The sequence below is a fragment of the Rhamphochromis longiceps genome, linkage group LG7 (genome assembly GCF_057381845.1).
Source record: "Rhamphochromis longiceps isolate RC_006_pf linkage group LG7, R_longiceps_female_GT1.1, whole genome shotgun sequence".
Lineage (NCBI taxonomy): Eukaryota > Metazoa > Chordata > Actinopteri > Cichliformes > Cichlidae > Rhamphochromis > Rhamphochromis longiceps.
In genome coordinates this window covers 25,209,073-25,236,829 of record NC_140563.1, presented here as the reverse complement: position 1 = coordinate 25,236,829, position 27,757 = coordinate 25,209,073, and the positions used below count along the sequence as shown (strand labels likewise).

The 27,757-nt window shown below is 40.3% G+C and overlaps 1 protein-coding gene across 1 annotated transcript in view; it reads left to right on the top strand.

The window, feature by feature from the left end:
• Positions 1–5,300: 5,300 nt before the first annotated feature.
• Positions 5,301–27,757, top strand: part of cttnbp2 (cortactin binding protein 2) — a 97,478-nt gene continuing 75,021 nt past the window's right edge. Inside the window, exons 1-2 of the mRNA XM_085412992.1 lie at positions 5,301–5,588; positions 12,785–12,892. Of these exons, the coding sequence (XP_085269118.1) occupies positions 5,460–5,588; positions 12,785–12,892 (237 nt within the window). The 5' untranslated portion in view covers positions 5,301–5,459. The remainder of the gene's footprint in view (positions 5,589–12,784; positions 12,893–27,757) is intronic.

Genomic DNA, 27,757 nt, shown 5'->3' with positions numbered 1-27,757 from the left:
TACTTACAGCTGGAGGGATATTTTGTAACTAATTTGGTTAATTGGCAGCAGGTCAGAAACATTATTCAATACAAAAGAAAAATCTTATGGAGACAAAGTTTCTGCATATTTGTGGAACAATTCAAGGATAAATTTGGCCTTGAATATCTCATCATCTGCAGTACATAATGTCATTATAAGTTTCTGAGAATGTGGAAAAATGTCTTCGGGGACAAGGCTAAAAATCAGTACTGGATGCCCATGATCTTTTGGCTCTGAGCTTACACTACATTAATGCAACCATAATGCTATCATGGAAATCAGTGTTCAAAATGGATCTATAGACTGTTATGCTGGCAACTAGTAAACCAGACATTTAAATTTTGCTGGCTTAGATAGTCAGTGCCAGAAATACTAAATGTTACTAAATGTTAAATGTATTATCTTTATTTTATTAACATGTAACTTAACAGATAACATGCAGTACTTCACATTAAGGTACTGTTGCTCGATGTTAAAAATGACCAAAAAAGTAGTTATACATTGGTTTTTTCAGTATAATACACTGGTCAACTAGGTTTTGTTTCTCTTCTCTTTTATATGATTAGCAAATTGGACCCTACACATTTCCAAATGCACTTGCTTCTGGCTCCAAAAAAGCCAACATGGCACCAGCCATAAATCTAAAATCAAGGCTTCACAATCCGGAGTCCACAAAGTAACAGGTGATGTTGCAACAGATATGTAATCTATGGAAACAAGCAAAATCTTCACATTCCTTTAATGTTTTTCAAGTTATGTCAGTTGTCTACACTCACTGGGACTCAGCCATTCTCCCCTGATATCTAATGCCAGTGATCATAGCCTAAGGAGAATTGTCAGACTGCTTTGAGTTGATGGGAAAGCATCAGTAATTCAAATAACCACATATTAAATCCAAGGTATGGAGAAGAGCATACTTTGAATCCACAGCACATGGAACCATGGTTTAAATGTAACCATTTCTTTAAATGGTCACAATTAACTTTCAATAACATCTCCAGAGTAGTCATGAGAGCTCCATGTGTGCTGCTCTACATCAGAGTGAAACACGAGTTTGGCATTTGACATATCAAGATAGAGTAAGAAAAAGAGGAAAAAAATCTCAGCAGGAAAGGGAGAATTTTATGTGTAAATTTCCCTGAGGATAACAGAAAAGTGGGAAACGTGTGGTGTAAATTGTAGGCGTGTCAGATCAAAGAAAAAAATTAAATCATAGTTGAATGAATCTGATTTTTAAAGTTCTGAGGTGAACTGTTGACATTTCTCCCATTTCTAAAAGATTGCTTAAAGAAGTTTTATGCTTCGACTTTAAATATCAGGAATCTATGTTTATTAACAGCCTACACAAAGGCTTTTAAGGTAGCAGTAATCGAATCACTACTTAAAAAAAGTCAATAATTGATCGATTTGTCTTATAAACCAATTCTTAACTTTCATTTTATTTCAGGAATTCTCGAATTCCTTTATTGTTTCTTTAATTCCTTTATTGTTTCCTCTATTCCTTTGCGAAGGAATAGAGGAAACGGTTTAGAGTGCAACAGCCCAGAAACAGCACCAGTAAAAGTTCCAAATGATCTTATGTCCCCTACAGTGGACAGATCCTGCTAGACCGACATGTTATGTGCAGCACTCAATGTCACTCACCACAATATTTTGCGGCAGAGATTAGAAAAAAACATTGGTAATAAAGAAACTGCACTGCAGTTGTTTGAATCATATCTATCTGATAGAAATGATCCCATCCATTGTGTAAATGGGGAGTCTCCTTCACACACAAAAGTTAGTCACAGCTTACCACAGGGTTCGATGTAAGTATTTCTTCTTCTCTCATCTCCTTCCACTCTGTGTGTTTATATGTCACTGCTTTATTTAATCATCTGTAGTTATTGAAATTTGGCTCTCTTTCCATAGTTTTGCAACTGAATTGAATTATTTTTCAACATTTAACAATTCCCAGATTTTCCTTAAAACTACTTGCAAATTAAGCACATTATCACACTTCTGGTGAAACCAAAATATACCTCATTAATCAACACACAGTCAAGCCCTCAATGAAACCAAGAAACGTCAATCATGCAACATGTGACCTAAATGGAGATTTAATAACATCATTCCAGAAGTCCAGGCTGGATCAGCATCAGTTAATCCTAAACGCCACATCTGGGAGCTGGGAGAGCCCCATCCTCTATCCTCTGTTTTTCTGGGATAAACAGAATCAGAACTGAGAGATTTGAACTCCGAGCATCAACTTGTGTAAGATTAACAGTGGGGCTTATAATTTGAAATTCTTTGCTTTTTGGCTGTTGTTGGTGTGTATTCTCGTGGCTATTGAATACAAGCCTGATTGTCTGTTTAAGGCTCATTTTTGTAGGTTTTTTTTGCTCAAGTTTGCAGCTACATTCAGCTATTGAAACATTTGTCAAATGTACATTGGCACTTATTTGTGTGTAGTGTGCTAAATATGGGTGCTTTTTAAGTCTTGAGCAAGAAGTCATTAAAAGTGCAGTTTACTTAAGAAAAAACAACTAAAAGCTTGTTCAGTGCTGCAAACCACTTGTCATGCAAGTATTCGCAGGAACGAATGAGCATGTGAGGTTTTGATGGTTTGTAAAGGGCAGAAGAGGACGGATGAAGAGTCACTGTACTAATTTAATGAAGGAGTGCACTGTGCTAAAGTACAATTTTTAAGTAGTTGTACTAGAGTTCTTTCCATTAGTTCTCCATTTACACTGACAGTAAAAGTTGTCAACTGGTATAACGTAGCGTTTTTAGCAGGACAAATGTTTCGTCACTCATCCAAGTGACTTCTTCAGTCTCAGCTGACTGTAGGTTTCCCCACTCTTATAAACACTACCTTTGCACATTGACTGAAACTAGCACCACTGATGAACAATGGACTGTGAGGTCAGTTTCTTGATCATTAATATGCAAATTGCCATGACCACTGATCAACAACCACTGATCAAAAACCATTAATCTATGGTCACTGCCATGAGTACCATTCACAGAGAGTTGGGGAATGGCTGCAATAACAGCATTGTGGCCTTAGGCCCCCTCCTTGATTCAGAGATGGTCTTTCCTTTTTCACATAAATGGCCTCCTTGACGCCGCGCTCAAACCAGCGTTCCTCCCTGTCCAGGATGTGTACATCCTCATCATTGAAAGAGTGTCCACTGGCCAACACAGAGGGTTAACTCCTCTGTGTTGTGCCATCCACGTCACAGAGGTTGTTTGGTTTCCCCGATGTATAAATCAAGGGAATCCTCCTGGCACTTAACAGCGTACACTATATTACTTTGTTTTGTGTCAGGGGACCTGATCCTTGGGGAGGACCAATTTTTTGGCAGAGTGGGTTTTGGGGTTTCAAAGCCACAGAGACTCAGTGTTTAGAAAAAATGTGTCCTAACTGTTCCGATACTCCTGACACATAATTGATCGCTGAGGGTTTTCACTTAGGCAGCAGTTGTCCTTCTTCTCTCTATGATCGCCTGGAGCTTTCTTTAGGTGTCTTCCCAGCTTTGACAAATGTCCACCTGGAATGACCAGATTTACTCAGGGCCTTCTTGATATGGCGTTCTTCTGCCTTCTTGGCCGCTCAGACTGTGGGGATGGTGTTCGCTCTGTGTTGTAGTGTCCTGATGACATCCAGTTTGTGCTCTAGTAGATGATGAGTCAAACCTTAGATACTGAGTTGTATGCGCTGGTTTACGGTACACATCAGCTTTTAAATGTCCCAATAACTGATGGACATGGGTCTCATTTCAGGGGTTTATAAGTATTTTTGTCACTGAGCAGTGAAATATTTTTCTCATGATAGTCTTTCTGGTTTTGCTAAACTGTGCACCCACCCTTGTCTGCCAGAAGGACATTAATGTTAATGTTATTGTCATTACAAAGTGATGTGAGAGTCTTCCTCTCCTCCATGCTGATGTTGGATGATAGGGGCTTTACATTACTGAGAAAGGATAAACCTTTGATCCTCAGTTGCTCTGCTTCCACATTTGTATTTTTGTGTTTCAAACTGCTGTTACGCTACAACCAGATGAAGAGAATCAACTTTTTGGGGATTTCCTTACCTGGATGATTGAGCAAGCATCAAGGCAACATCATTGCTAGGTTTAAGTAAAGAAATGAATGAATTACATTATTGAAATACATATACAAATTGTTAATAATGATAATTTCACTGAAAGCTGTTTATGTTTTATTCATGTTTTTTCTTTATGAAGCTTTTCTATAGTGTAACACTGTAGAGTTATTACAAATTAGAATGAGACTTTCACTGATCTGTGAATCTCTTAAGCAGTAGCCTTTCAGCATATAATAACCTGAAATTCTGTTTGGACGTTATGAGATTGAGAAGGCTTTTCATTAAGTGAAAATTATGATGTCAAAGTGAAGTTGATTATTTATAAAGACTGCACACCATAAGTAGACTAACTATAAGAATTTTTAATGTACGTTTTGTGATTTCAGTGACCTTGACTTTAAACCTTTAAATTTTGGATATATTTCAGTCAAACTTTATTTATTTGCAAAAATATGGAAAAACCTTTAACTTGGACTTGCACTCTAAGTTAAATGTACCGAGTGTAAAACCTTACTGCTAGATAGATTCAGTAGATTACATTTTTCAGTCAGCTGGAATATGTTTTCTTACCCCTCCCAATTCAAGTACATAATTCCATCTATGGTGGCCTCTGTGTGCCTCGTATCTGGCCAGTATTTAGCCAGTGTCCATCTCAAGCGCTATATTCAAGATCGTAGGGTAACATGGGGGCTTCCACAAACTAGCACCGCTTCTATGTATTTTTAATGGATTAATTATAAGTTAATGAGAATGCATTAGCTGATGAAAGATGTATTTACATACTAATGAAACTATATTTATTAATACAACATTCTATTTTTGTATTAAAGAATCTAATAAAAAAAAAAAACTACTGTACTTTAATGATTGTTGACTCACTGCATTAGTTTGTGGTGTTACATGAACACCCAGCTCTTTATGACTGTCAGGTGATATCATTGTAATGCATGTCTTGGAAATAAGGCAATTTTTAAATAAAGACATTTTTAACATCTTAATGTTTATTATAGTTACAAAAGGCTTCTGATCAAAGTTTGAAAAGCACTCATTTGTTGATTTTATAGCTACAGTGGTCAACAAATGCTGTTGTCAATCAGCCTGTCAGAAAGCACCTCCTTTCCAGTTGGGAGCGCACCGGGTCTTCTCATCTGGATTTTACGCGTAGCTCGGTCCACGCCCACATTGCCCACCCCCTCCCAGCTGCAGCACCCCGCATGCATTCAGTTGTAGGCTTTTAACGACGGACACTTGTCATCTTTTCCCCTCACTTCAGATTGTCAAATCTCGTTTGTCTTTCCTCTTCCATGGCCGCGCGTGCTGAGATTTGCGTTCAGCAGTGCAATAGTTAATGAGTGCCGGATGCGCCCTCACTCCAGCAGACCGCTACAGTACGAAGATGGCGTCGGAGGGAGCCAGCGGAGAGCAGCCTCCCCCGGTACAAACACTGGCAACCACCGTGCTGGGCAGCGTTGACACGGTAGGAAGCTTTGGGAAAAAGCGAAAGCCACACGTGTGTTTTTATCGGCGTGTTCCTTTATCAGTCACCCAGGAAAGAGGGCGAAATGTCGCGCGCATCTATTTTCGCACGGGCTCGTGAAGCAACAGCGGTGGCCAGCGCGAGCCTCGCGACAATGTCTGGGGAAAAACAAGGGCTTCGTCTCTGCTTGGGCTGATGAATAACCCATAATTACTCTCAGTAGCCTCCGTAAAAGCCAGAACAGTGTTGGTTTTCCCCCCAGCAGTGAATTCTTTTGTTCTCCTCTAGCGGCTGCTATAAAGGCAGGCATCCCTCAGTTGTAATGTAATCGTGTGCTTGATGGAAGAGAAAGCGTCGGTGGCTGTACAGGTTGATATACAGTATTACATTGCAGTAAATGAGTTAATGCGTAGAGACTTGGAGCGAGCTGTTCGCCTGGCTGCAGGAGACTTAAAACTGAGTATAGATTTATTAAAGCTGTCGTTTGCTCCCCCAAAGCTCCGCCGCTAGAGGTGAAATCTTTTTCATTCCATCTTGATTTTGTCTAAATTTTTCCGCAAACGATGAACACTTGGCATGTGGAGCTAAGTGTGGTGTGAAAGTGGTTTATTTAAATTGGCAGTCCTTAGAGACCTCACAGGCTTCCATAGATTCAGACTGTCAGACCTGAGGACTCAAGGCTTAAGCTTTTTTTCTTTTTCTTTTTTTTCTTCAAGCAGTCCTTTGTTATCACCAGCTGGTTTTGGGTTTCACATGTGTACAAGCACCTAGTTGTGATTTCTCTGTGCCCTTTCTCAGGTCACAGCAGCTCAGCACCCCCTATGTGCAAATGGATGGGTCTGTTGCCCCATCCGGCAGTAGGCCATGAAACCTTCCCGTCCTTTTGCTTGTTCCATGATATAACCTGTCTGACTGCTGTTATTGACTGGAACCCTGAGGCAGGATGAGCAGTGACACTCTTTTTAGTTTGTCCTTGTTTCAACTTTGTTACACATACAGCAAGTTTAGAAGAAAAAAAAATACCTCTTTGGATGAGAGTTTGAAGAGGTAGGCTAGTGGAAATGTGTGGTGTTGCAATAATAGAACAGCAGCCACAGTCCCTGAGGTGGGTGGGTGGTAGTGTGGGTGTTGAGGAGATGGTGGGAGAAGAGCTGTGGGGGTGAGTGGAGGGCAGAGCCAGTGAAAAGGAAGAGGAGGGGGTGCTGGCCCCGTTCACCATACACCTTTCTAAATTGGTCTTAATTTCAGTGACTCAGCTGGCATAGCTGGGAGTACTGTGTCAGCCAGCCCCCACCCCCTCTTGAGCGTGCTCAGTACTGCCTGGAAGCTGCTTTACATTTAGCGTTGAGGCGAACAGGTGCGGCGGAGACATGGGAGTCAGGCAGCCACCTCACCTCTTCAGTACCAGTGCACTCTCCCTTTTCCAGGTTCCAGGGGGCTTCCGCCTTGATGGCCTCCCACTCCCCCCTTCTCACCACCAACACCAACACCATGCCTGCAGTGGTTAAATAAAGCACTTTGCTCTTTGCTTACCCCTGTCAGACTCTGTTGTTGGCCTGAGCGGGGGGAAGTTTCTCGTTTGTGAGGATTCTGAAGTGAGGGTGGTTCAGAGAGGCTTTAGAGGTCAGTGAAAGGCACTCTGCCTGTCACCTCCCACCCATTTAATAGATGTTAGTGAATCAGACAGTATGTCTAGAAACTGAATTCTTTAAATGTTTCATAAAAAAACATGAGCACATAAACAAACAGGATTAACCCAGAGTGAACTACTTAATTGTGCTAGGAAATTTTGCTTTTAAAAGAAACTTGTAACTCTACAGGATTGTCACTGAAAAGTACGACATTGCCTACAGAGGACGGTCAAGTGTCATTGTAGAATAGTTTTGTGTTACCAGATATACACCTTTGCAATTCCTTGTGGATGTTGTCCAGATGCTCTAACTTAGACCTTTCTTTAAATGATGTAATGACTTGATGTTGGTAGCATTTCCTTTACCAAATAACAAACACCAATCCTGTTAGCTTCCTTCTGACTGACAGCTTTTGTTGACTTTAATGCTAACTGCTGTTTTGGAACTGTATCTTTCACCTCGTAATCAGCAAACACTGTTGAGGAGATGCTGTACTGCAGGTGTGGTTGTTAATTGGAGATCTTTGCAGCTGCCATGTTCAGAATACTGTAGATTCTGGTAGTTTATAATGTGTTATCCTTTCAGAAAAATGAAGCTAGCGTGAATGTTCAGTTCCTCAAAAGGTCACTTGAGGTTGACTCCAAAAGCGAATCAATCCCCATAGACTTGCATATGAAAAGGTCCAAATTTACAAAAGTAAAAACGTGTTTATAGCACAGGTATAGCCAGTTGGTGCGTGTTTAGAATCACCACTACTAATTGGAGTCACTAAACTGGACCTCTTCACTATATTTATGCCTTTTGAAACATTTTAATGGAATTATCTGAAAATCAATATGGCTTGCTGTGTGTCACTGACCATTTAAGATGTGTTTGTCAGTGCCTTGCTGTGGTGCAGTTTATAGATACAACTTGCTAAGCCACCTTCTAGCATTAGCTAATGATATGGTAACTTCCGGTACCAAAGAACTAACATGTTGCCAAAGCTGAGGCTTCAAAATGTGGAGTCTGAAACCAGTAGGTGATGTCACAATGGTTATAACCATCTTTTGCATACAGTGTATGGTTTCAGCATCAGTGTCTGATTACTTGTTTTGTTACAATCTGATAATGCTGTTAATTAAAGAAATATGCAAAATATTCCTTTAACTGTGACAAGATTGTCCCTCATCTTTAAATCTTACCATTGTTGTCTGGCAGAATTGTTGCGTAACAGCAGCCTAAGAGTGGCCAGGGGTGTTTATGGGGGATATGCTGCCATGTTGGACGAGTGCCATTAACATGAGTGGCTGTAATGTCGCTGCTGAAGCTTCTTCCTGACAACAAATTTGCTGTGCTCTGATATGGGGGAGTTCAAATGACCATGTAAACAAGTTGGAGAAGTCATCAGAAAAGATTAAACGTTATATTTGTACAACCTATTAAGCGGGGCATTTCACTCAAATTACAGTACAAAAATGTGGCTCCAAGTGAAATGACACAGGCCTTATTAAGTGGACTGGGGCTAACAGTGAACAAGCCTATGAATGCTGGCAAGGCTGCTCATGCCCTTGGTGCATAGCTCACGGCTCATGGAACAAATTAGAGTTTGCTTCTTCCCTCACCTGATCACTGTGCACAGATGCCAGACTAACCCCCCCATTAACTCTACTGCTTTCACCTCACACCACCCACAACCCAAGGTCTTGTGACAGGAGGACACCAGCTAAGGGTGGACATCCATCAAGGCCCCCTGACTCATCCAATTTGTTTGAGCGGTGAAAACACTGCTGGGAAAGGGGAACTTGAGGATCGATTGGAAGCCTGGATGCGAATCAATCCCATAGAATCTCTTCTGCTTTTATTTCCAGTCTTCAGAATAAAAACATGCTTTGACTAAACTGTGATGTGATTGACACACTACTTTTCAGCTTCTTGTTCTGAGAAGAGAAAGCCTCTTCTCACCAATACGGGCCTATCTAAAAGCTTTCAAGGACAAGAGTGTTCCTTTATAAGGCAACATTAGCTCATTTGTTAGTTGTTTGAGCTTGAACTTTCTCTATTAATAACAATGCCATTAGAAGACACACAGAGGTAGTATGTTACAGAAATCTCTGATTCTGATGTTCAGTCATATTCCTTGTGAGAGTGCTCTGTAGACATGTGCAAGACTTTGATGAAATGAAGAAATGTTGGCGGAGGTTTTGAAGGAGGATACTAAATCAGGTTTAAATGGCCGTCTGACAACTGACACCTCAAGAAAGAGCAGGCAGCAATCAGTCTGATGTAGCTGAAACACTCTTGCTATTCTCATTCGTTAGTTGCACTGCACAAATAGTCTAGTGAAAAGCTTCTATATTTTGCAACTGGTTGTGGTGCTTTTTAGCAGTTGGTTAAAAGAGGCCAACAAGGTAATTAGAATTTCTTCTGTCTGTCCTCTTCCTGGGAAGTTACATCATCGTATTTATTTAGCTGTCTGGCTAAAAATGCCGCTCATTTTTCTCACATTGGTTTGACTTTAAAAGAAGACAGTGACTTTAAAGGTTTCTTAACAAGACATTTTGACACTTTGCTTTGAAATGCTGTCAGATCTGTTGGGTTATTCGGGGACGTGAGCAGAGAGTAAAGTAAAAGTAAAAGCAACAATGCAATGTTAAAAATGTTTTCCTGTGCACTGAAGCCTCAAACATTGCTGTCAACAGAGCTGCATGTGAGAGCTCACAGTTGCTCCCTAATATGAAGTCTGATTATAGTCATGTGCAAGCAAAGCAACCCACAAAAACCAAATGAATGTTTTTCTTTTACTGTACTGAGAACACATCTTAATCAGTATTTCCTGCTGTGCGCTACATGTGACGAAGGGCAATCTTGGTCACTGTGCTGACTTAATTCTCCCAATATTCTGTGGAGTTCACTTCAGATGTTCATCACACATGATGAAGCACAAGTAAAATCACAATCAGTGTACTTTGTTAATCCCAGAGGAAGAAATTACTATTAGCAAAATGTATCAGGATTAAAAAGGACTTTGTTGGCACAATGATCTCTTCAGCAGCATTATCAATCTCTAAATAAAAGGCTGGAACATAACTGTATTTTGTAAACTCCAAAAATAAAGTTCTGATTTTCTTAAATATTTCTTTTATCTTTGTAGCATAAATAACATGATTCAACATCAGGCAAAGCAAGAAGATCAGAGAACAAGGGGACTAATTCAAAAAGAGGGCAGAGGCAGTACATAGCAATTTTAGAAGTTGACCGGAAAAGGCTTGAGGGAAGCATGAAGTGCTCTGCTTGCTCACAATTACATCCATCTCCACCCATTGGCCCTGCAGTTACTACTGACCAAATAGGTGCTTAATGATCTACCCAAATGTAATCAGACCTTAATGGCTTGGAGATAGGATGGCTAGCCTGACTTTAGAACTGCACTTAACCCTCTCAGGCTCAAATTAACTTTTTGTTGCTAATGCACAACCAAGTCCTGCAGTGGCACGTCTGAGTAAAAAAACCTCATAAAATATGTATGTGGGGTAATCAGGTTGTTAGTTTTTAACTGTTGCAAATTGGCAACACCTGCCTCGAGAGGGTTAATGAGACCAGTTGGAGACTGGGAGCAAGTAGAACATTAGTTACATAGGCTAAAGAAGGCGCTGCCATTGGCTGCTAAAGGTAAAATATCCATCAAGGTCTAAACTTTTCTTGTCCCAGGTTGTAAACACGTTAATTTTATAGCTGGAATTGCATACGGTGGCATCCAAAGTGGCGTGCAGAAAGATTTTGACAGAATCTGTGGCAAGATCTGAAAACTGCTGTTCACAAACGCTGTCCATCTAATCTGACTGAGCTTGAGCTGTTTTCCAAAGAAGGGGCAAGAATTTCAGTCGCTAGATGTGCAAAGCTGGTAGAGACATACCCTAAGAGACTGGCAGCCGTAATTGCAGCAAAAGGTGGTTCTACAAAGTATTGACTCAGGGGGCTGAATAATTACGCACACCCCACTTTTCAGCTATTTATTTGTAAAAAATGTTTGGAATCATGTATGATTTTCGTTCCACTTCTCACGTGTGCACCACTTTGTATTGGTCTTTCACGTGGAATTCCAATACAATTGATTCATGTTTGTGGCTGTAATGTGACAAAATGTGGAAAAGTTCAAGGGGGCCGAATACTTTTGCAAGCCACTGTAAATAGAGGCGCAAAGATCCACCCCTTCATTACGCTGATAGAGATGAGCAGGATCTATTCTCAACCTTGTCCAACACTGGAGCATCTGCACTTTATGATGAGCCCGTTACTACATTGAATGTTTACTTTGTGCCACAAACTAAAATTGCCATTGTACACCAAGTTTTCTACAGACTTTGAAGGAACCAAAGGAAACAGTGCAACAATTTGTAATGAGATTATGTCACACTACCAGAGACAGTGAATTTGGTATTAATGTTAATAACCAAAACAAAGATGCAGTAGTAAGAAACCTGCACCTAGTGGGGACGAAAAGGAGAAATCCAATAAAGTGTGTTACAGATATTAACATATCTGTCTGCAAAGAACTCAATTGCACAGTTGGAGGACAAACATGTAGAAAATGCTATGGCGAAAAAATATTTGGGTCTATGCGTTTGCCATTGGAGATAGAGCAAACGAAGGTCACCATTACGTGGGGATTATACTTTTCTTTTTTTTTGGTTCTCCTTCTTAAACTCTGTCCATACTCTTTCATGAGTCTTGCATAGTTGGTAGAAGATGTTTGTTGTGTCAGTGTCTATGGGACCTGTTTGCTGGATAATTTGCACAGTTCTGTTTTTTGCTGCCTATCAGACTTTTCATAACCGAACCATGTCCTTGCTTCAGAAGTAGCCTCTCATTTAGGAATGAGCTCCCCCTTTAGTTTTGGCTGGACCTTCTGTGGTGCCGTGGTGACTATTGCAAACTGTCATCTAAAGCAATGAAAAAATATTGCAGTGAACAGTGTGTCAAGATATTATAATAATGGATTGCATTTATATAGCGCTTTTCAAGGCACCCAAAGTGCTTTACAATTCCACTATTCATTCACTGTAGCCACAGCTGCCCTGGGGCAGACTGACAGAAGCAAGGCTGCCATATCGCGCCATCGGCCCCTCTGGCCAACACCAGTAGGCATTAGGGTAAAGTGTCTTGCCGGCGACCCTCCGGTTACAGATGCGCTTCCCAACCCCCTGAGCCACGGTCGCCCCATATTGTCATCCAATATATTTGATCATATCACAGAGCCCTATTCAGAAAGGCCACGGTAAAAGGGAAGAAAGCTCTAGTGTAAAGGGTGATTGTTAGGAAAAGAAAAGCTAGAATTAAATTTCATTTATATAGTGGCATCACAGCACAACAGTTACCTGAAGGTGCTTCATATTGTTAGGAAAAGACCCTACAATGAAGGGAAGGGTTTGAAAATGAAACTTTCAACCTATTTAAATCTGAAAATGATTAGTAATCATGATCTCAGTACTGACCAAAATAAGTCAGATCTTTGCACCAATTAAGCAGCCTTAATTGATCCTATTGTCTCTGACTGTCATGTGTTATCTATGGTGTTTTTTGCAGAAATGTGAGTTCAACATGGATAACCTGAGCAAACCGGAGCTGCTCACCCTGCTGAGTATCATGGAGGGAGAGCTGGAAGCCCGAGACCTGGTCATAGAGGCCTTGAGAGTGAGTCCAAACAACACATACATAACACTCTTACTGTCTATGCGACTGTTCGGTTAAATTGAAGTTACTGCAGCAGATTGCCTTTGTTAGAGGCTTCAAAGTGACATTATTAGCTGTAATTGTGATCCAGAACTGCATTAGTATCAGTTATTACGAATGATCATGACCCTTCGGGGTTATCACATTCTTTGTCTGCACCTGGGAACCAGCTAGGCTAGCAATGCTAACCGGATGAGTAATGCCCCTGTTTGTGGCACTTCATCTTCAAGGTTTGTCTTTGTGGACTGTTTGCTATTACACCAAGTGCACTGCTTTTCTACTTAAGGCTTGTAGATAAAAAAACAATTATTTACCCACTCACATTCATTTAGGTGCTATTTTTTTTATACGTAAGCAGTTTCTAACATTCACACACTCCTGATGGATGCATCAGGAGCACTGGGAAATCGATCCCCCAACCTGGTGACTGGTAGACGTCCAACTCTACCTCCTGAGCCACAACTCTGTTCAAATTGCCATCAAACTGTGAGGTTTTCAGTTATGCTCTAATGCGTTCACTGGTGATTGTATTTGTGCCTATATGTTTATGTATAATGGCAAGCCGATGAAGGTTGGGATGAGTGTTAATGGGACAACATATTGATCTGTGGTTACTAAATGATGAACCTGTGTCACCCTCATGCTGGAGGTTGCTCGTTGTCTGCTGGGGCAGGAGTTATTATTCCTCTCTCTCTCTCTGCAGTTCAGTATTTGGGTCATCACTGTTTGTCCACATACTACTTTAAGGGTTTTTTTTTTTTTTTGGTTTTTTTTAAGAAGACACTCAAAACAAGGTTGAGCTGCAGGGGAGGAGAAGAATCTACACGTGCTGCTTGGCTGAACTGGTGACCTCTGGGTTGTGCGAAAGGCTTCTGTAAGCTTTTCTGTTGCTATTGTGTGTATGTGCTGTTAGCAAGCTGCTAATCTTTTCCACAGTTTGAGTTTCTCTCTCGCAGCTCTTCAGTTATCAACCGGGTTGATGCTGAACAGCTTCTAAACAGCTCAGCATCTCTACTTCTGCAGTTTACTAATATGTTTAACTCAGACTTTCTCTGGGTCGTCTGTCTTTTTGGCCATTGCCCTTTCTTTAAATTTAGAAAAGTCTGCCACCTGTTCTGTGTCTCTCTGCGGGCATTTGTTTGTTTTTTGTCTTGCTCCCTTGCTGCCACTTCACCCATGTTTTCTGCTGGCATAAAGAGTCCCTGCAGGCCCTATCTCCCCTGTGGATGGATATTCTATGGAGGTTTCAATGAAATAAGCCTCCTCTCTTCCACCCTCACAACTCTCACAGATACAGTGAGCCTATTTGCTCTGTCACAGATGAGCCCCATCCAAGAGAGAGAGATTACGGTAAAGGGGAAGGAATGGACACTGACGAAGAGAGTGAGAAATGATAAGAGACAGAGTTAAAGAGTTAATAGAAGTAAATCTAGAGTGAGACGCCCTTCATTGTGAGTTCAACTTGAAGCAAAGACAATGGAGGGTGGGGGGGATGCAGAAAGACGAATGGAGGCCTCATATTATCTCCGACAAAGCAGGACAGTGTGACAGAGTGGATTATACCCACTCCCACTGAAATAACCAAAAGAAAAGCATGAGCTGAGCCACCAGCTGCAAGGCTGCCAGTGACACTGGACTGTGCATTATTTTTCTCCCCCAACCCTCCACCAATCAAGCTAACCGGCCTTAATGGTCAACATCCCTAAAGCTCCTTAGACTGGCTCAGTTACAGAGCTACACAGAGAGCTGAACCCTCAGCTCCTAATGTTTTTTGCACAGGTTCAATGTGTTGCAAATTCCCTACTGTACTTCTCTGATTCCACACCAAAAGTTTGGATCAAACTTCCTTGGCTTGGCATGAGTACAGTGATCATTTGTGGTGTTTGGGTGTCATTAAGAGGCTTTGGTGGCGCAGATTAATTAGCGTGTGGCTAAAGCTGGCTGAGCTGCCATATCTGGCTTCATCCCGGAGAAAAAGAAAGGAGGCTGTAAAGAGATTAGCCAAACGACAGAGATATCACATGATTACCACAGCCGACGGCTACACAAGTCACCTATTCTTCTGTGCCAGGAGCCTTTCAGGGGGCATGTGGAAACTGCATCTTTACACCGTTCTCAGTGCAGGAAACAAACTGTTTTTGTTAGTGATCACAGACCATGGACATAAGGTCCATTTCCAGAATGATGTGGCTGCTTTCACCATTTTTACTGAGAAGCTACTTGAGTCACTGTGGGTAAATTTTCCAGCCAGAACCAAGATGAAGTCTTTGGCTTGTAGCCAGTGGTACTTTCCCACTAACACAAAGAAATAGTTTTACAAAGACACCGTTTTTAAAGCCTCTTTAGCATTGACGAGAGAATAGATGTAGGAAATCTCAAGGTCGTTAGATCTCTTTAATGTTCTTGACATTTCACAGCCTGTCTCTACTTCTACACTGGCTAGAAATGAATGTTTTGAATGAAAGAAAGGAGAAGAAGAAAAAAAAACGCTTTCACACTAGATACTAAAATAGTCACTTAGTTTTGTTTGTTATGCTTTCAGATGTTCTCTTTGCATCAGTGTGAACTGTCAGATAAATACAACCACAAAGGAAAAAGGCATTTTGGTTATAATCATGCTTTACATTTAACTACAAAATCCTCCATTGCAACATCATTATCAGCAATCAAAACACAACGAGTTCAAGCACAAGTAACACACTCCTCATATTGTTTGGATGTGTTTACTACGAAGGATAAAAGATTTCTGCTAACGAGAAGTGAATGCTGATAACACATTATCATCATAAAGAGGTTGTGATAGATCACTGAGGATTGCCTCTCCTTCCCCCACCATTCACAACTCACAGGGCTCACATCATATTGTGTTGTTGCCCACCTGCAGTTTTATTGGACATAAATCTATAGTTCATTCTTATTAGCTGCATGAATAATCGTTTTAATCTTTTCTTGTAAATGACACTTGTGTTTAATTTAATTTTTCATCAGTCAGTGTCCATACATTCTCATATTATTTGACACCTGCAGTACATTCACCATTGATTGTGTGTTTTCTTCTTATGAAATCAAAAATCTTTGGGTTCTTTTGGAGTTTAGCTGAAGAAAACTAGCACGACACGAAGAAAGAAACTCATGTAGAAAGGCACAATACTTTGTTTCTTCTGTAATCAAACGAACAATGACAAGTGATTCCTAAATTCAGAGGAAATACTTTTTTTGTTGTTGTTTGACTTTGTTATTAGCATAACAGTGAGCATCTACTGAAACTGTGGTACATTAGTCAGAAAGTATGCCAAAGGTATCCATGTGATGCTTCTGAGAGTCATCTTTAGCTGTGAAAAAGCAAAGTGTAGAGGTAGATAACCACTACATGAGTGTGAGTGTCACCATGCAATACTACTATTATATGGTTTTATTAGCACAGATAGACTTATAGTATTAAAATGAGCATTATTTTACACAATTTACAGATTCTGATTCTATTATCAGTATCTCTTGTTTCATCACTGAGCTTTCATTCGCTTTTAAGCAGCATATCAAGGACGATGCATTCTGCAAATTAATTGCATGCTGTGTGGTCAAATGTTTGTGCCTGTTGGAGGTATTTCCCTTCTTTGTTGTGATCAGTGTTGTCAAAAAAAATCTGTCAAGAACATTTAGAGCACTATGCACTATGTAAACCAAACACTCGGTGTGCTCTGAGAAGCTCCCGACAGTTGGACAGTTTGTCAGACGTTTTCTCGCTGTTATGTTCTTGGTCTCAGTGGGACAGAGAGATTGTACGGATGAAAGTGTGCAGATTGGACGCCTGTGATGTCGTGAAAAAAAGATTTGATGGGATGATTTCACTGGCAAGAAGCAGTTATGTGCAAGGCCATTGGGGGGAAAACATCCCACTAAGATGCCTTTAAAACACTGCAGACAAGCTCTGAATGAACGTTATTGTCTGTTCACATACAAATACAGAAAGGTAATGGAATTAGTCATTTTAAAATGCTCATCTTGAAGTTGGCAGTTATATTACATTATGTCTGTTCTGGCATTGAATAAAAAAAATCAAAAATTCAATTTATACATCATTCTTACTCAAATCTCTGAAGACGTCATTAATGATTGGAAATTGTTTCCTCCTTTCTGTTTACTGCAGTTTTAGGTCAGTTGGATGAATATGCAGTTTAACCACTTGAGTGGTCAAGAAGTGCTTTGAGCCTGGAGAAATGATGGAGTCATGATCTTGACTTGGTTGCTGACATTTTAAGGTTGGGTGATGCATTAAAAATTTTCCATCCGGCTACATCAAGCCAGATTTACAGTCCCATGGTTGTTTCCATTTTAACGGCTCTTGCGACTGGTTATGGGAACCAATGCAGTGGCTATGAAAACAAACTTGTGCACAGTCCTCCAAAAATGTAACCGTGGTTGCTCAGTGGTGTTAAAATGTTTTCTTTAAAAACATAACATTTTAATTGGGCAGGTAAATACAAAGTTTGTTGCTTTTTTGACAGATAAACCAAAAACCAATGAGCAGTTCATTCAGAAAGAATGTTTTTTCTCTTTTGAATCTTTATTATTGCTTTTTAATAAGAGAAAAGTACTTCCTATCCGATTAATCGATGGAATAATTGCTAGGTTACTCGATTACTAAAATAAACAATAGCTGCAGCCTAGACAGTTCTGTGCTCTGCTGACAGTGTTGTAGGTTAATATGATGGGCCAGACATTTGGTAGTCTTACTCACAAAGCTTTATCAATCCTCTCATCTGAATCCGCAACCAACTACAAATCAACACTTAAATGAAGGTGTGCAACATATCTTTGGACTGCTGGAGGAACCCAGATCACCCAGCTGAATCGTTCCCAGATTAAGTTACATACCCTGGACACAAATGCTTTGGTGGGCCCTAACCAGTTTCTTTTGATGATCATCTTATTTTTTCTATCTTCAGCTAATAAACTTATCATGCAGAAATGTATACGTACATTTAGACAGAATAGTTTAAAGTACAGAACACTGTCTCACAGAAACAATGAAAAACATACATCACAATACAGCTACAAGTACTTTATAATGAAAGGAAAATGACTCAGCTAATGCCTTTCCATGTTTTTTTGCAAGGATAATGTATGGTGTGTGTGTGTGTGTGTGTGTGTGTGTGTGTGTGTGTGTGTGTGTGTGTGTGTGTGTGTGTGTGTGTGGTTAGCTTGATTGGTGGAGGGTTGGGGGAGAAAAACAAATGCATAGACCAGTGTCACTGTCAGCCTTGCAGCTGGTGGCTCAGCTCATGCTTTTCATTTAATTTAAAGGACGCAACAAAAATAAAGTTTCTAGAGTAAATTAATCTAATCTAATCCCACTGTTTTGTGATATAACACTTTAAAAACTAGACGAAAATTTGTAATTATCTGTTTTATTGCTTCAGAACGAATATGTCCCTTTTTTTGAAAGTGCACCTACTTGCTCTGCGGCCCAGTAATTGGCCCTGAGGGGTGCACTGTGTACCCCTCTTTCTGAGAGTTTAATGCATTAGTCTTAGCATGAATTTTGTCCTCTTGAGGTGAATTTGAATAAAATTCTTATAGATGTGATGTTTGTTAATCCAGGCGGGCAGCCGGCATTGGCGCCATCCGGCCTCATACAGGCATGCTTCCTTGGGAAGTCATATGATTTTACCATATGACTAATAGATACCATGAATCTGCTGTCAGCAATGGGTTCATACATGCTTAGCACAACACATGCCCTGAGCCATCAGCTTTCTCCAGCGTCACGTTATCTTAGACCATCTAGCTATTTAAGGCATGCCCTGTTGCTGGGCTTTTCCAGCTCCCCCTCCTACATATTCACTCACTCAGTAGTGTTTGACATGTACATCTTCTTTTCTCCCTTTTTGTTCATGTAAATCTTGTATTTTAGACATCCTGCCCTCCCTTTTTGTTGATCTTTGTCACTTGCTGCTTCTTTGTTTCTATCTCTGTTCTTATCTGTTTGGACAGACAGCAGGGCAGCTCATTACTCATCGTTACCGTCTTTCATGGAGTCCCTCTCCCTCTTCATACAGCTTTGAATTTCTGTTCTTTTGCTGCATCCCACACTCTGCATCTCTCTCTATGGGCTGTACAGCTAATCCAAAATGTGTATTAAAAAAACAGAGTGCGCACTCTGAACTGCAGAAAGCTGCAATTTTTTTCCCCCCCTTCACCGAGAGATGCTTCAGAGAGCTTCCCCACTGCTTTGCAAAGAAATATAAATCAATGAATGGAAATATCTTTTTTTATTCAGACCAAGCTTCATCAGCAGGTCCACCTGACCCATCTTTTTTGGTGGGGTTAGTAGGTATTGGAAATGAAATTATGATGAGAAAAGACAAGTCATGTAATTACTTCATTTTCGTCTTTATTGTGTTATCAGAGCATGTGCTGCATAATTGCCAGGGATTTATGTGACTGTTTAGAATTAGGCTTGATGCAACAAAAGAGCGACTATGAACTGATAACTGCTTTTGAGCTGATGTGGACGTATTTAACATTCAACCACACATCACAGAATTCTAGGAGGTTGTAAGTAGAACAGAAGATTTCATAATTTAGAACAGAGTGATTTAACGGTTGATTAAATGTTGAATTACTGCTATTAGATATAGCAGATATTAAATAATCTGGAAAGGTTTCTCAGAATTACTGATTTTGAGTGATAGTTGGTCTGGACTCTGCTACTTACATCCTGAAAACTGTCTAGCATAACAGATCAGCAATATGTGAGAAGGAGGAGTATTCCTAGTGTTGGCATTGGCAAGCAGTGATACTAATGCAAAGGCTTTGGGAGTTAAGCATTTAGCTACATTTGGGTGGCTATAGCTAAGGAGGTAGAGCAGGTCATCTACTAATCAGAAGGTTGGGAGGTTGGTGGTTCAATTCCTGACTGTCAACCCCCATTGAATGCCAAATACCCTCTGGCAAGATACTAACCCCAAGTTGCTCTCTGATTCATCCGTCACAGTGTGAATTTTAGGTAGAATGTACTTCTGCATAGGAATAGTGCTTGTATGGATGGGTGAGTGAGGCATGTTTTAAAAAGTGCTTTGAGTGCTCTGAGAGAGTAGAAAAGCACTATATACGAATCAGTCCATTTAGCTCTTTCTCCTCAGCCTTTTGCTTATTTGAGTCATCATGCTATCAAACACTTTATTTGGAACCTTCTAAAGTGGCATGGTGACATAGTGGTAACGTTTAGCCATAAAGCACTGACAGGCTTGTGCTTGTCCATGCTCTGCAGTCAGGTAGGTTAACCCTTTGTCTCCAGTTTCAGATACATCCACAAGCCAATCAGCATCAGGCTGTGATCTGTTTGCTGCCTAACAACCAGACCTTCCCCACTTCTCCAGCCTTACTTCACTCCCCCGACTCGTATTACACCACCGTCCGCTGATATGCTGCTTAGGAATGAGGCTGCAAAGACACAGCCACAACTGCCAACCCCCGTTTCAAGGAAAATGGTACAGCCTGATAGCGGGTGTAGCCTCTTTCTTTTGGCTTTTTATTTTTTGTGGGTGGGATGATTTTTGAAGTGCTGTCAGTCATTGCAGAAGATGGATCCAGTCCCGTGGGGGTGGACTGTCTCAGGGTTGAAAGAGCATGTCGGAGTGTGTGTGTGTAATGTATGTAGGGCAGCGGCTAAGGATCGTTTAAATTATTTATATTTTTGGCTTTTATTTCTTTGATTAAGTAGGAAATTTCTATTCTATTTAAATTTCTTAGTATTTGATCAACAAAATATATGCATTATACTTGAGCCAATGAAACCCATATTAATATACTTAGTGAATAAAAATGTTATTACCACATATGCAAACATTTGGTCACTAATTCATCTATGAAGAAAAAAACCCTTGTCTGACAAGGCTTTAGACTTCTGCTTTGATTGTTTTAGCCACACTTTGTGGATCATTTCAACATGCCTGCAATGTTATGTCATTGCAGCGCCATGTATTTTTAAACACGCTGATCTTTCTAGCCGGTAGGGCCAGGATATGGTCACAGAGAAGAGTGGCTCCTATAAGGATAGCCTTCAGATTTAATTCCTTTATCAATGAACAATATGTAGTGCTGATAACTGATTAATCTTATCAGTCAAATATTAATTGGGAAGAATATTTATTAGTTTTTTGTGTCGTGTATAATGGTTGTCTGCCTTTGGGTCCTCACTGTGGTGTCTTTGAAGAAGTCAAAGCTCCAACGGTTGCAGCAGGGTGCTTACGGATATAGATACAAATGTACAAACAATTTGAATATGAAGCTGTCAGGTAGGAAAGAAAGAGGGAGTCCCCAGAGAAGATTCATGGACGTGTTGAAGGAGGACCTGCAAATGTGTTTTTTGTGGGCCATTCATGTACTGTATTTAAGTATTGTTCTGTTGTCTATCCTGTGGGGCTGTAATTTGGTAGCACTATATTCGGGGCATTCTGCTGAGCTGAAAGGTTGATGGACTGTATTTGGTCCGTGTGCTCCTGCAGGGGGATGTATTATTGTAGCTGCAGTAATAACTGTTCACAGAATGAATGAAAAAATAAATAAATAAATAAATATATATATATATATATCATCACGTGACAAAATACTGGAAACAACAAGAGCTGCTGATGCAAACACAAATAACAGTAACCTCTACTTGTATTATCCGACCCTGTATAAAGGATTTATTGAAGCAAAATTACCAACAAAAAACAATTTTTTAAAAAAATGTTGTTATCTGGTGGTTCAGAAAATGGAACCATAATTTTATATCAACCCATCCCTAGTGCTCTTCTATAAATTGGTTGTTTAATATTTGCACATTAGCATTTCTGTGCTATGTGTGGCCCCGTTAATCGGTAAAACTCTTTGCTGTGAATTGCTGTGGAAGTAGGTCATAGCAACCATCCCTCTCACTATCTTCCTCTCGTAATCCTCTCCCTCCCTCCCGTATATTCCTCCTCTTGCTGCTTATGTGGGCCTATATTTCACCCTTTAGTCTTTTTTTTTCTCTCCATTCTTTCTTTACATAAATTTATAAGATAGACTGCTTTTATGGAGAGTGCCTCACAGCACTAAGAGTGTATATATTTAAACCATGGTTGGCCCCGTGGGAATCAAACCTACGGCTTCAGCCTGGTTCCTGCCACTGGGAATGTGGAATGACAGTTTATTTTGATATTTGTGCTGTCAGCGAGGAAGTGGCAATATTTCAGTTTACCAAGTCTGTGGTGTAATCTCTAGACTGTGTTCTTTATCTGCTGAAAGAAGTTTGATGTACAAAGATGTAGAATATCACTTCCCATTTGAGAAAGTAAAATCAATGTTTTTTTTTTTTTTTCATTTGAACGTTTTGTCAGTCTAATGCTTGATTGACGGTTTTCGTTTTCATAATCAGCTTTCCTTCCATTTTGAAAGTGAACAGTAACTGAATTCAGTTTTTAATACTGGAAACCCTGCAGCTTTACTGTCACTGCTGATTTGCAAAGCTTATAAGGGTGGAGGAAGGATATGTGAAGAAATCACCCCATGCTGGCAAGTCAGCTTTTCTCTGGATGGTTAGATTTTCAGATGTGTGCTGTCTCATTTAGTCAGGATGGGTGCCTTTTTCCCTTGATTTCGTGAGAAAAACAGCCAGAAGGTAAGGGCGGGGAAACCTGTGCACATGCTGCAACTCCATTAGCATGTCATTCATTTCTATCTCCCTGTTTATAAAGAAGCTGACACAATAATGATGCCAATTTTCAATCTCAGAAATGACCATTTTCTCTTTGGTTAGTGTAGACATATTATACTTTGGCCCGTGCGTGGGGTTGTACCGCGTCAACGCGTTAGTGCGGTTAGCTTGTTAATGCGTTAGCGCCATCCAGCCCCACGCACGGGGCGATCCGCGTTAACTCACTAACGGAGATTTGCCGCGTTAATGCGGTTATGACGTTAACATCATTTTAAAGAGATTAACGCTGACAGCACTAGTATGTATGTATGTATGTATGTATGTATGTATGTACGGTTAAATTGGTGGATGTATGTAATATGTAGCACATCCACAAGTTAAGCAAGAATCAGTTGCTCTGTCTTGATGATCCCACAGTTTTTGCTGCATTGGTGTCTGTAGAAATAAAATCCTGTTTCTTGATTTTACCTCTGTAATTCGGTATAGCTCATCTTCACATTGTCACATTCTGATTCTCATCTTTGTACTTTGTTCTTTTAAAAATGGTTTTTAGGGCAGTAAATTTTACTATTTCATGCCTGAAGCAGCTCAGTCCAAAAGCTCTCTCTCTCGCTCGCTCTCTCTCTCTCGCTCTCTCGGTCAGTTGATTTGATGACATGGCTGCTCTTTGATGTGGGCTGAAAGCTCAGAGTTGGTGCTACAATTGCAAAAACTCAACGAGCTACAAAAACCAGATTTTGGGGGGGGGGGTCACAACTTTGTCTACCAGGGAGTTGATTGGGAAACTTAAAGTGGGACAATCAATGTGAAACCTTCCTTTTTTGACAAATGTTATTTCATTAAATATCTTTGGGTTTTGGACTCTTGGTCCTGCAAAACAAGCAAATGGATTAATTTGTGTGCCGTGCTGCACCGCTAAAATAATCTCAAACTCAGTTCTTGAATCATGATGACAGGACCCCTCTGAGATGTGGTGGGAGGGGAGATTCACATCATTGATATGCTGTGGACAGTGTGATGCAGTCATGTCAATGTGGACAAAAATCTCTAAGGAATGTTTCCAGAATCCTGTTGATATGCAATGAAGAATTAAGGCAGTTCTAAAAGCAAAAAGGGATCAAACTCAATACAAGCAAGGTGCAACTAATAAAGTGGCAGGTGAACGTATGTGTAGAGTTTTCTACTGTTTATGATGTGATTGAGAGATGTCATTAAAACGGACATACAGGCAGAGACGGAGTAACTAGATGCATGTTCTGATGAGTTTTGGCAAACAACCATTTGACTAACATGTCTGTCTCACCTGCTCTTATTCCCTCTCTGTTCCTCTCTCTCCCTCTTTGTGCTGACAATCAAGCCAAACACCAACATCATCAAATATACAATTGAAACCAGATATTTACATACTCTTCAGATAAAAACACAAACGCTTTTTTAATTGTAAAACATCAAATCAGACTAAATGTTTATTTTTTTTAGAATTAAAAAAAAAAGACTCTAAAAACATCAGCTTTTCATTTCGCCATTTGTTGATTCACTCGAAGAGCAAGTAACGTAATATTGGTCAAGTGATCAGTTTGATATCAATCTTTTGTGATACACCGTCATATTTACATTATTTGTACAGCACCAATCATTCGCTTTGGTACCTGGTCAAACTTAAGCTCTCCTCTGTCTGCCTGGCTGCGCTTCTCCTACAGCAAACTCGCAGGCAGCAGCTTCTCCCCCCTCGCTCACATGCGTAAGTGCTGTGCTCAGTCGCCTAGTGCCTGAGCTCGGATCGTACCAAAATTTGGGGGAATTTACGACTGCGTGCTATGTGCTTCGAATATTGTGTGTAATTTTTTGTTTTATACAGTTGTCAGTCAGGCAACTAACTATGAAACAAATTACACTCCAAAAGACCCCGGGCTTAAGCCCAGTAAGCCACCCCTCCACTCCGCCGATGGATACAGGCACACACTAGTCCTCATTCAGCCCAAAGTAGTAGCTCATAAAATTGTTTTTAAAGGTGATGGGGTAAAACAGCTTGGTTTAGACAGAAGATGAACTGAAGAAGGGGAGAAAAAAAAAGCATAACAAGCCCCCTTCATATAGTACCAGTGACATTTTATTGTCAGGGCTTGCAGCAAAATACCACCAAAGTTGTAAACCTGGGCGTTTGGAAATTTTATGGCACATTTTCCGCTCTTTTTCTTGGCATTTTGAAGACCCACAAAAGTCTTTAATCATGAGAATAAACATTAGAGTTACAGCTCAAAAAGAAAAAAAACTCTTTTCTGAGCTGAAGCTTGAATGTTTCACAGTAAACCTCTTTGTATTGCTTAACTCTAGCACACTTTTTCACTTTGCTATGATTGTGTCAAACACTAGAATTTAAATGAAATTACAGCGAAGTCCGAAGTTAAGTGAAGGCGATGGTATAACAACGGAAACAAGAAGCTGTAAGAGCAAAATTGATATGCATAAGTCTTTCTATAGTAAGTGGACTTTTTCTCTTTTTTTCTGCTGGTCTCACATATGGTAGGTTAAAATTTTGCTTTCATTCAAACACACACAGTCCCTGTTGAAGTGTATGTGTCTCTGACACACACCATTTAATAGAGTGTGGGTGTTCAGCTGGAGCAGAATGAGAGCAGCAGCTGTGAGTGGTCGACTTCAGGTTACCATAGAGAGAGAGAGAGGGAGGGAAGAAGAGGGAGAGACAAATAGAGGGGATTGCTTACAAAAAAAAGCAGGAGATTTGAAAGAATGTTTTCAGTCTTATGCTTTTTCCTTCTTTTAATCTCTACATATGAAACAATATTTATCTTTTGTCCAGCCAGTTGACCTGCTTCTTGCTGATGCTGCTGACGTTGCCAGCGGCAACAGAAAGGAGCGTGGGAGTCTTCCAGTTGTAACAGCAGCTCAACAAGAACATACCAGGAAAAAAGAAAGGGGGGAAAAAAAGAGCAATTAATGCAGTCTGCAAAATAACATTGGCTATGACATTTACAGTATGTTGTGACACTCTGAAGGAGGTTTAATGTAGCCAAAGTGCTTTCTGAATGTGATTATTAGCACACATTAAGCTCAAAGTTAAATGAGTTGAAAGCGCAGGTGTCTAATTGATTTTTTTTTTCATTTTTTAAGCAGCTTTTCTGTGGCTTAACATTGTTTTCAAATAAAATTAAATAAATAACAGACTGACTAATTTTTGCCTGCTAGTAAGATAATTTGTTTTTTCTTAAATAACTTAAAGTAAAACAGTAGAGGAACCAACCTTTTCTTTAAGCCTTTTCTCAATTTAAGTCCATTATTACTGGGTGGCTTTCATAATGAATTCAGTTTCATATTTTTATTTACCCAAATATCAACTAAAATACCCTTAAATAATGCAAATTAATCAGAAACTGAATGCTCTTTCTTAAAACTATTTAGCAAGTAAGCATAAATTATTAATATGTTAAAAAACGTGACTCTTAAAATCATGTGGTGAAACAAACTAGAGAAAAGAGGCTTCTCAAGACTTCAGTGTTGCTACTACTCAGAATTTTCCACAAGTCCACAAATCAAAGTCATATAAAGGGAACATCTTAGTGGTGAAGGGAAGCGCAGTTACACTTGACATCCCAAATAAAGGAGAAAAACCATTGCTTTTTTTGTGTCAGTCATTCTTAAAAATTGGTGTTTTTCTCCAGTCATTTCCACTTCACTTTTTTATTCCTCTGTTCTTTGAAGCGATCACTTTGTAATGGTGCTGTTATGTTTAAAGTGCTTCAGGTAGCTGATTAAAATAGACACAAACTGGAAGAGAGTTCTGTGGAAGATCTTTAACTGGGCAACTTTTATCTCACAGGTTCAAATACTCAGACTCATCCCTGCTTAAGTGCCCTATAGCTAAATGCTGAAACACCTACCTGCTGCAGAGAGAGCCCACTCAGGGCTGGCAGGGTTGGTAGAGTCTAACACTTTAGGTGAATGTACTGTATGTGTGTCAGAGGGATTTTGCCAAGAATTGGATTCCTCGAGCTACTGTGCGAGATGGTGACAGAAAGATGGCGGCTGAGTCTCAACATGTGCGAAACAGGGAGGAGGTGTGTGAGAGCCTGTGAGCGGAAGAGACGCTCTAATCTAAATGTCAAAGAACGCCTCTGAGTCATTACAAAATGGATCGCTGTTCAGACCAAGATGTCGATGGTGTGGGATTGTGGGCCAGTGCCAATTTATCACAGGATGTTGGAGAGACTGCACCAATTATGTGAAGTTTTTTTTTTAACCATACAAGCTGCCTCAAGACAGTGATGGTGGCTGATCAAGTCCAAAAAAGCCAACAGACTTCATTGATTTTTTCTCCACACATGATGCCATGAAATCTCTTGACTTGGACTGTGATTAATTTTAACTTCCAGTTGTCATCAGGTCAGAGTTATACAGCTATAATTGTTATTCCTAAATTTTTACATCAGATACCATCCCTCCATTTCCTGCCAGTTTTCTGGGCTCGGGTCGTGGGGGCACCAGTCTCAGCAGAGAAGCCCAGACTCCCCCCCCCCCCCCACTCCAAAGGCAGCCGAGAGGTGTAATCGCTCCAGCAAGTCCTGCGTCTGCCCCTGGGCCTCCTTCTGGTAGGACATGCCCAGAATGCATCCTACTCAGATGTCTGAACAACCTCAAGTGGCTCCTTTCGTTACAGAAGCACAGCAACTGTACTTAGAGTCCCTCTCGAATGATGAGCTCCTCACCTTATCGCTAAGGCAGAACCCAACCGCTGTTCAAAGGAAACCCTTCCTCCCATTTATCCATGCTCGAATCCAGGACAAGGAGTATACTAGCTTGTGGCCCTCCAAGGCTTTGTTTCCTACGGGTCTTGCACTGTGGACCTTTGGCCTGTAAGGCAATGTTGACTACGACTCAATGAAACCAGGGAAAGCTGGAGGAAAGCCTTAATTAAGAATGGGATGTCACAAGTTCTTATGAACGTGAAGGCAGACAAACAAAGAATTTGACATCATAGTGAATGTTCACAACATTTGTTAAATTACTTCCCAAATTACTGGTTGTAATACCAAAATATATTCAACTAAAACCGAGCATGTAACATGGTTAAAAGCATGCACATTATTAAAAGCAAATAAATGTTGGAAAACTGCACCTTTAAA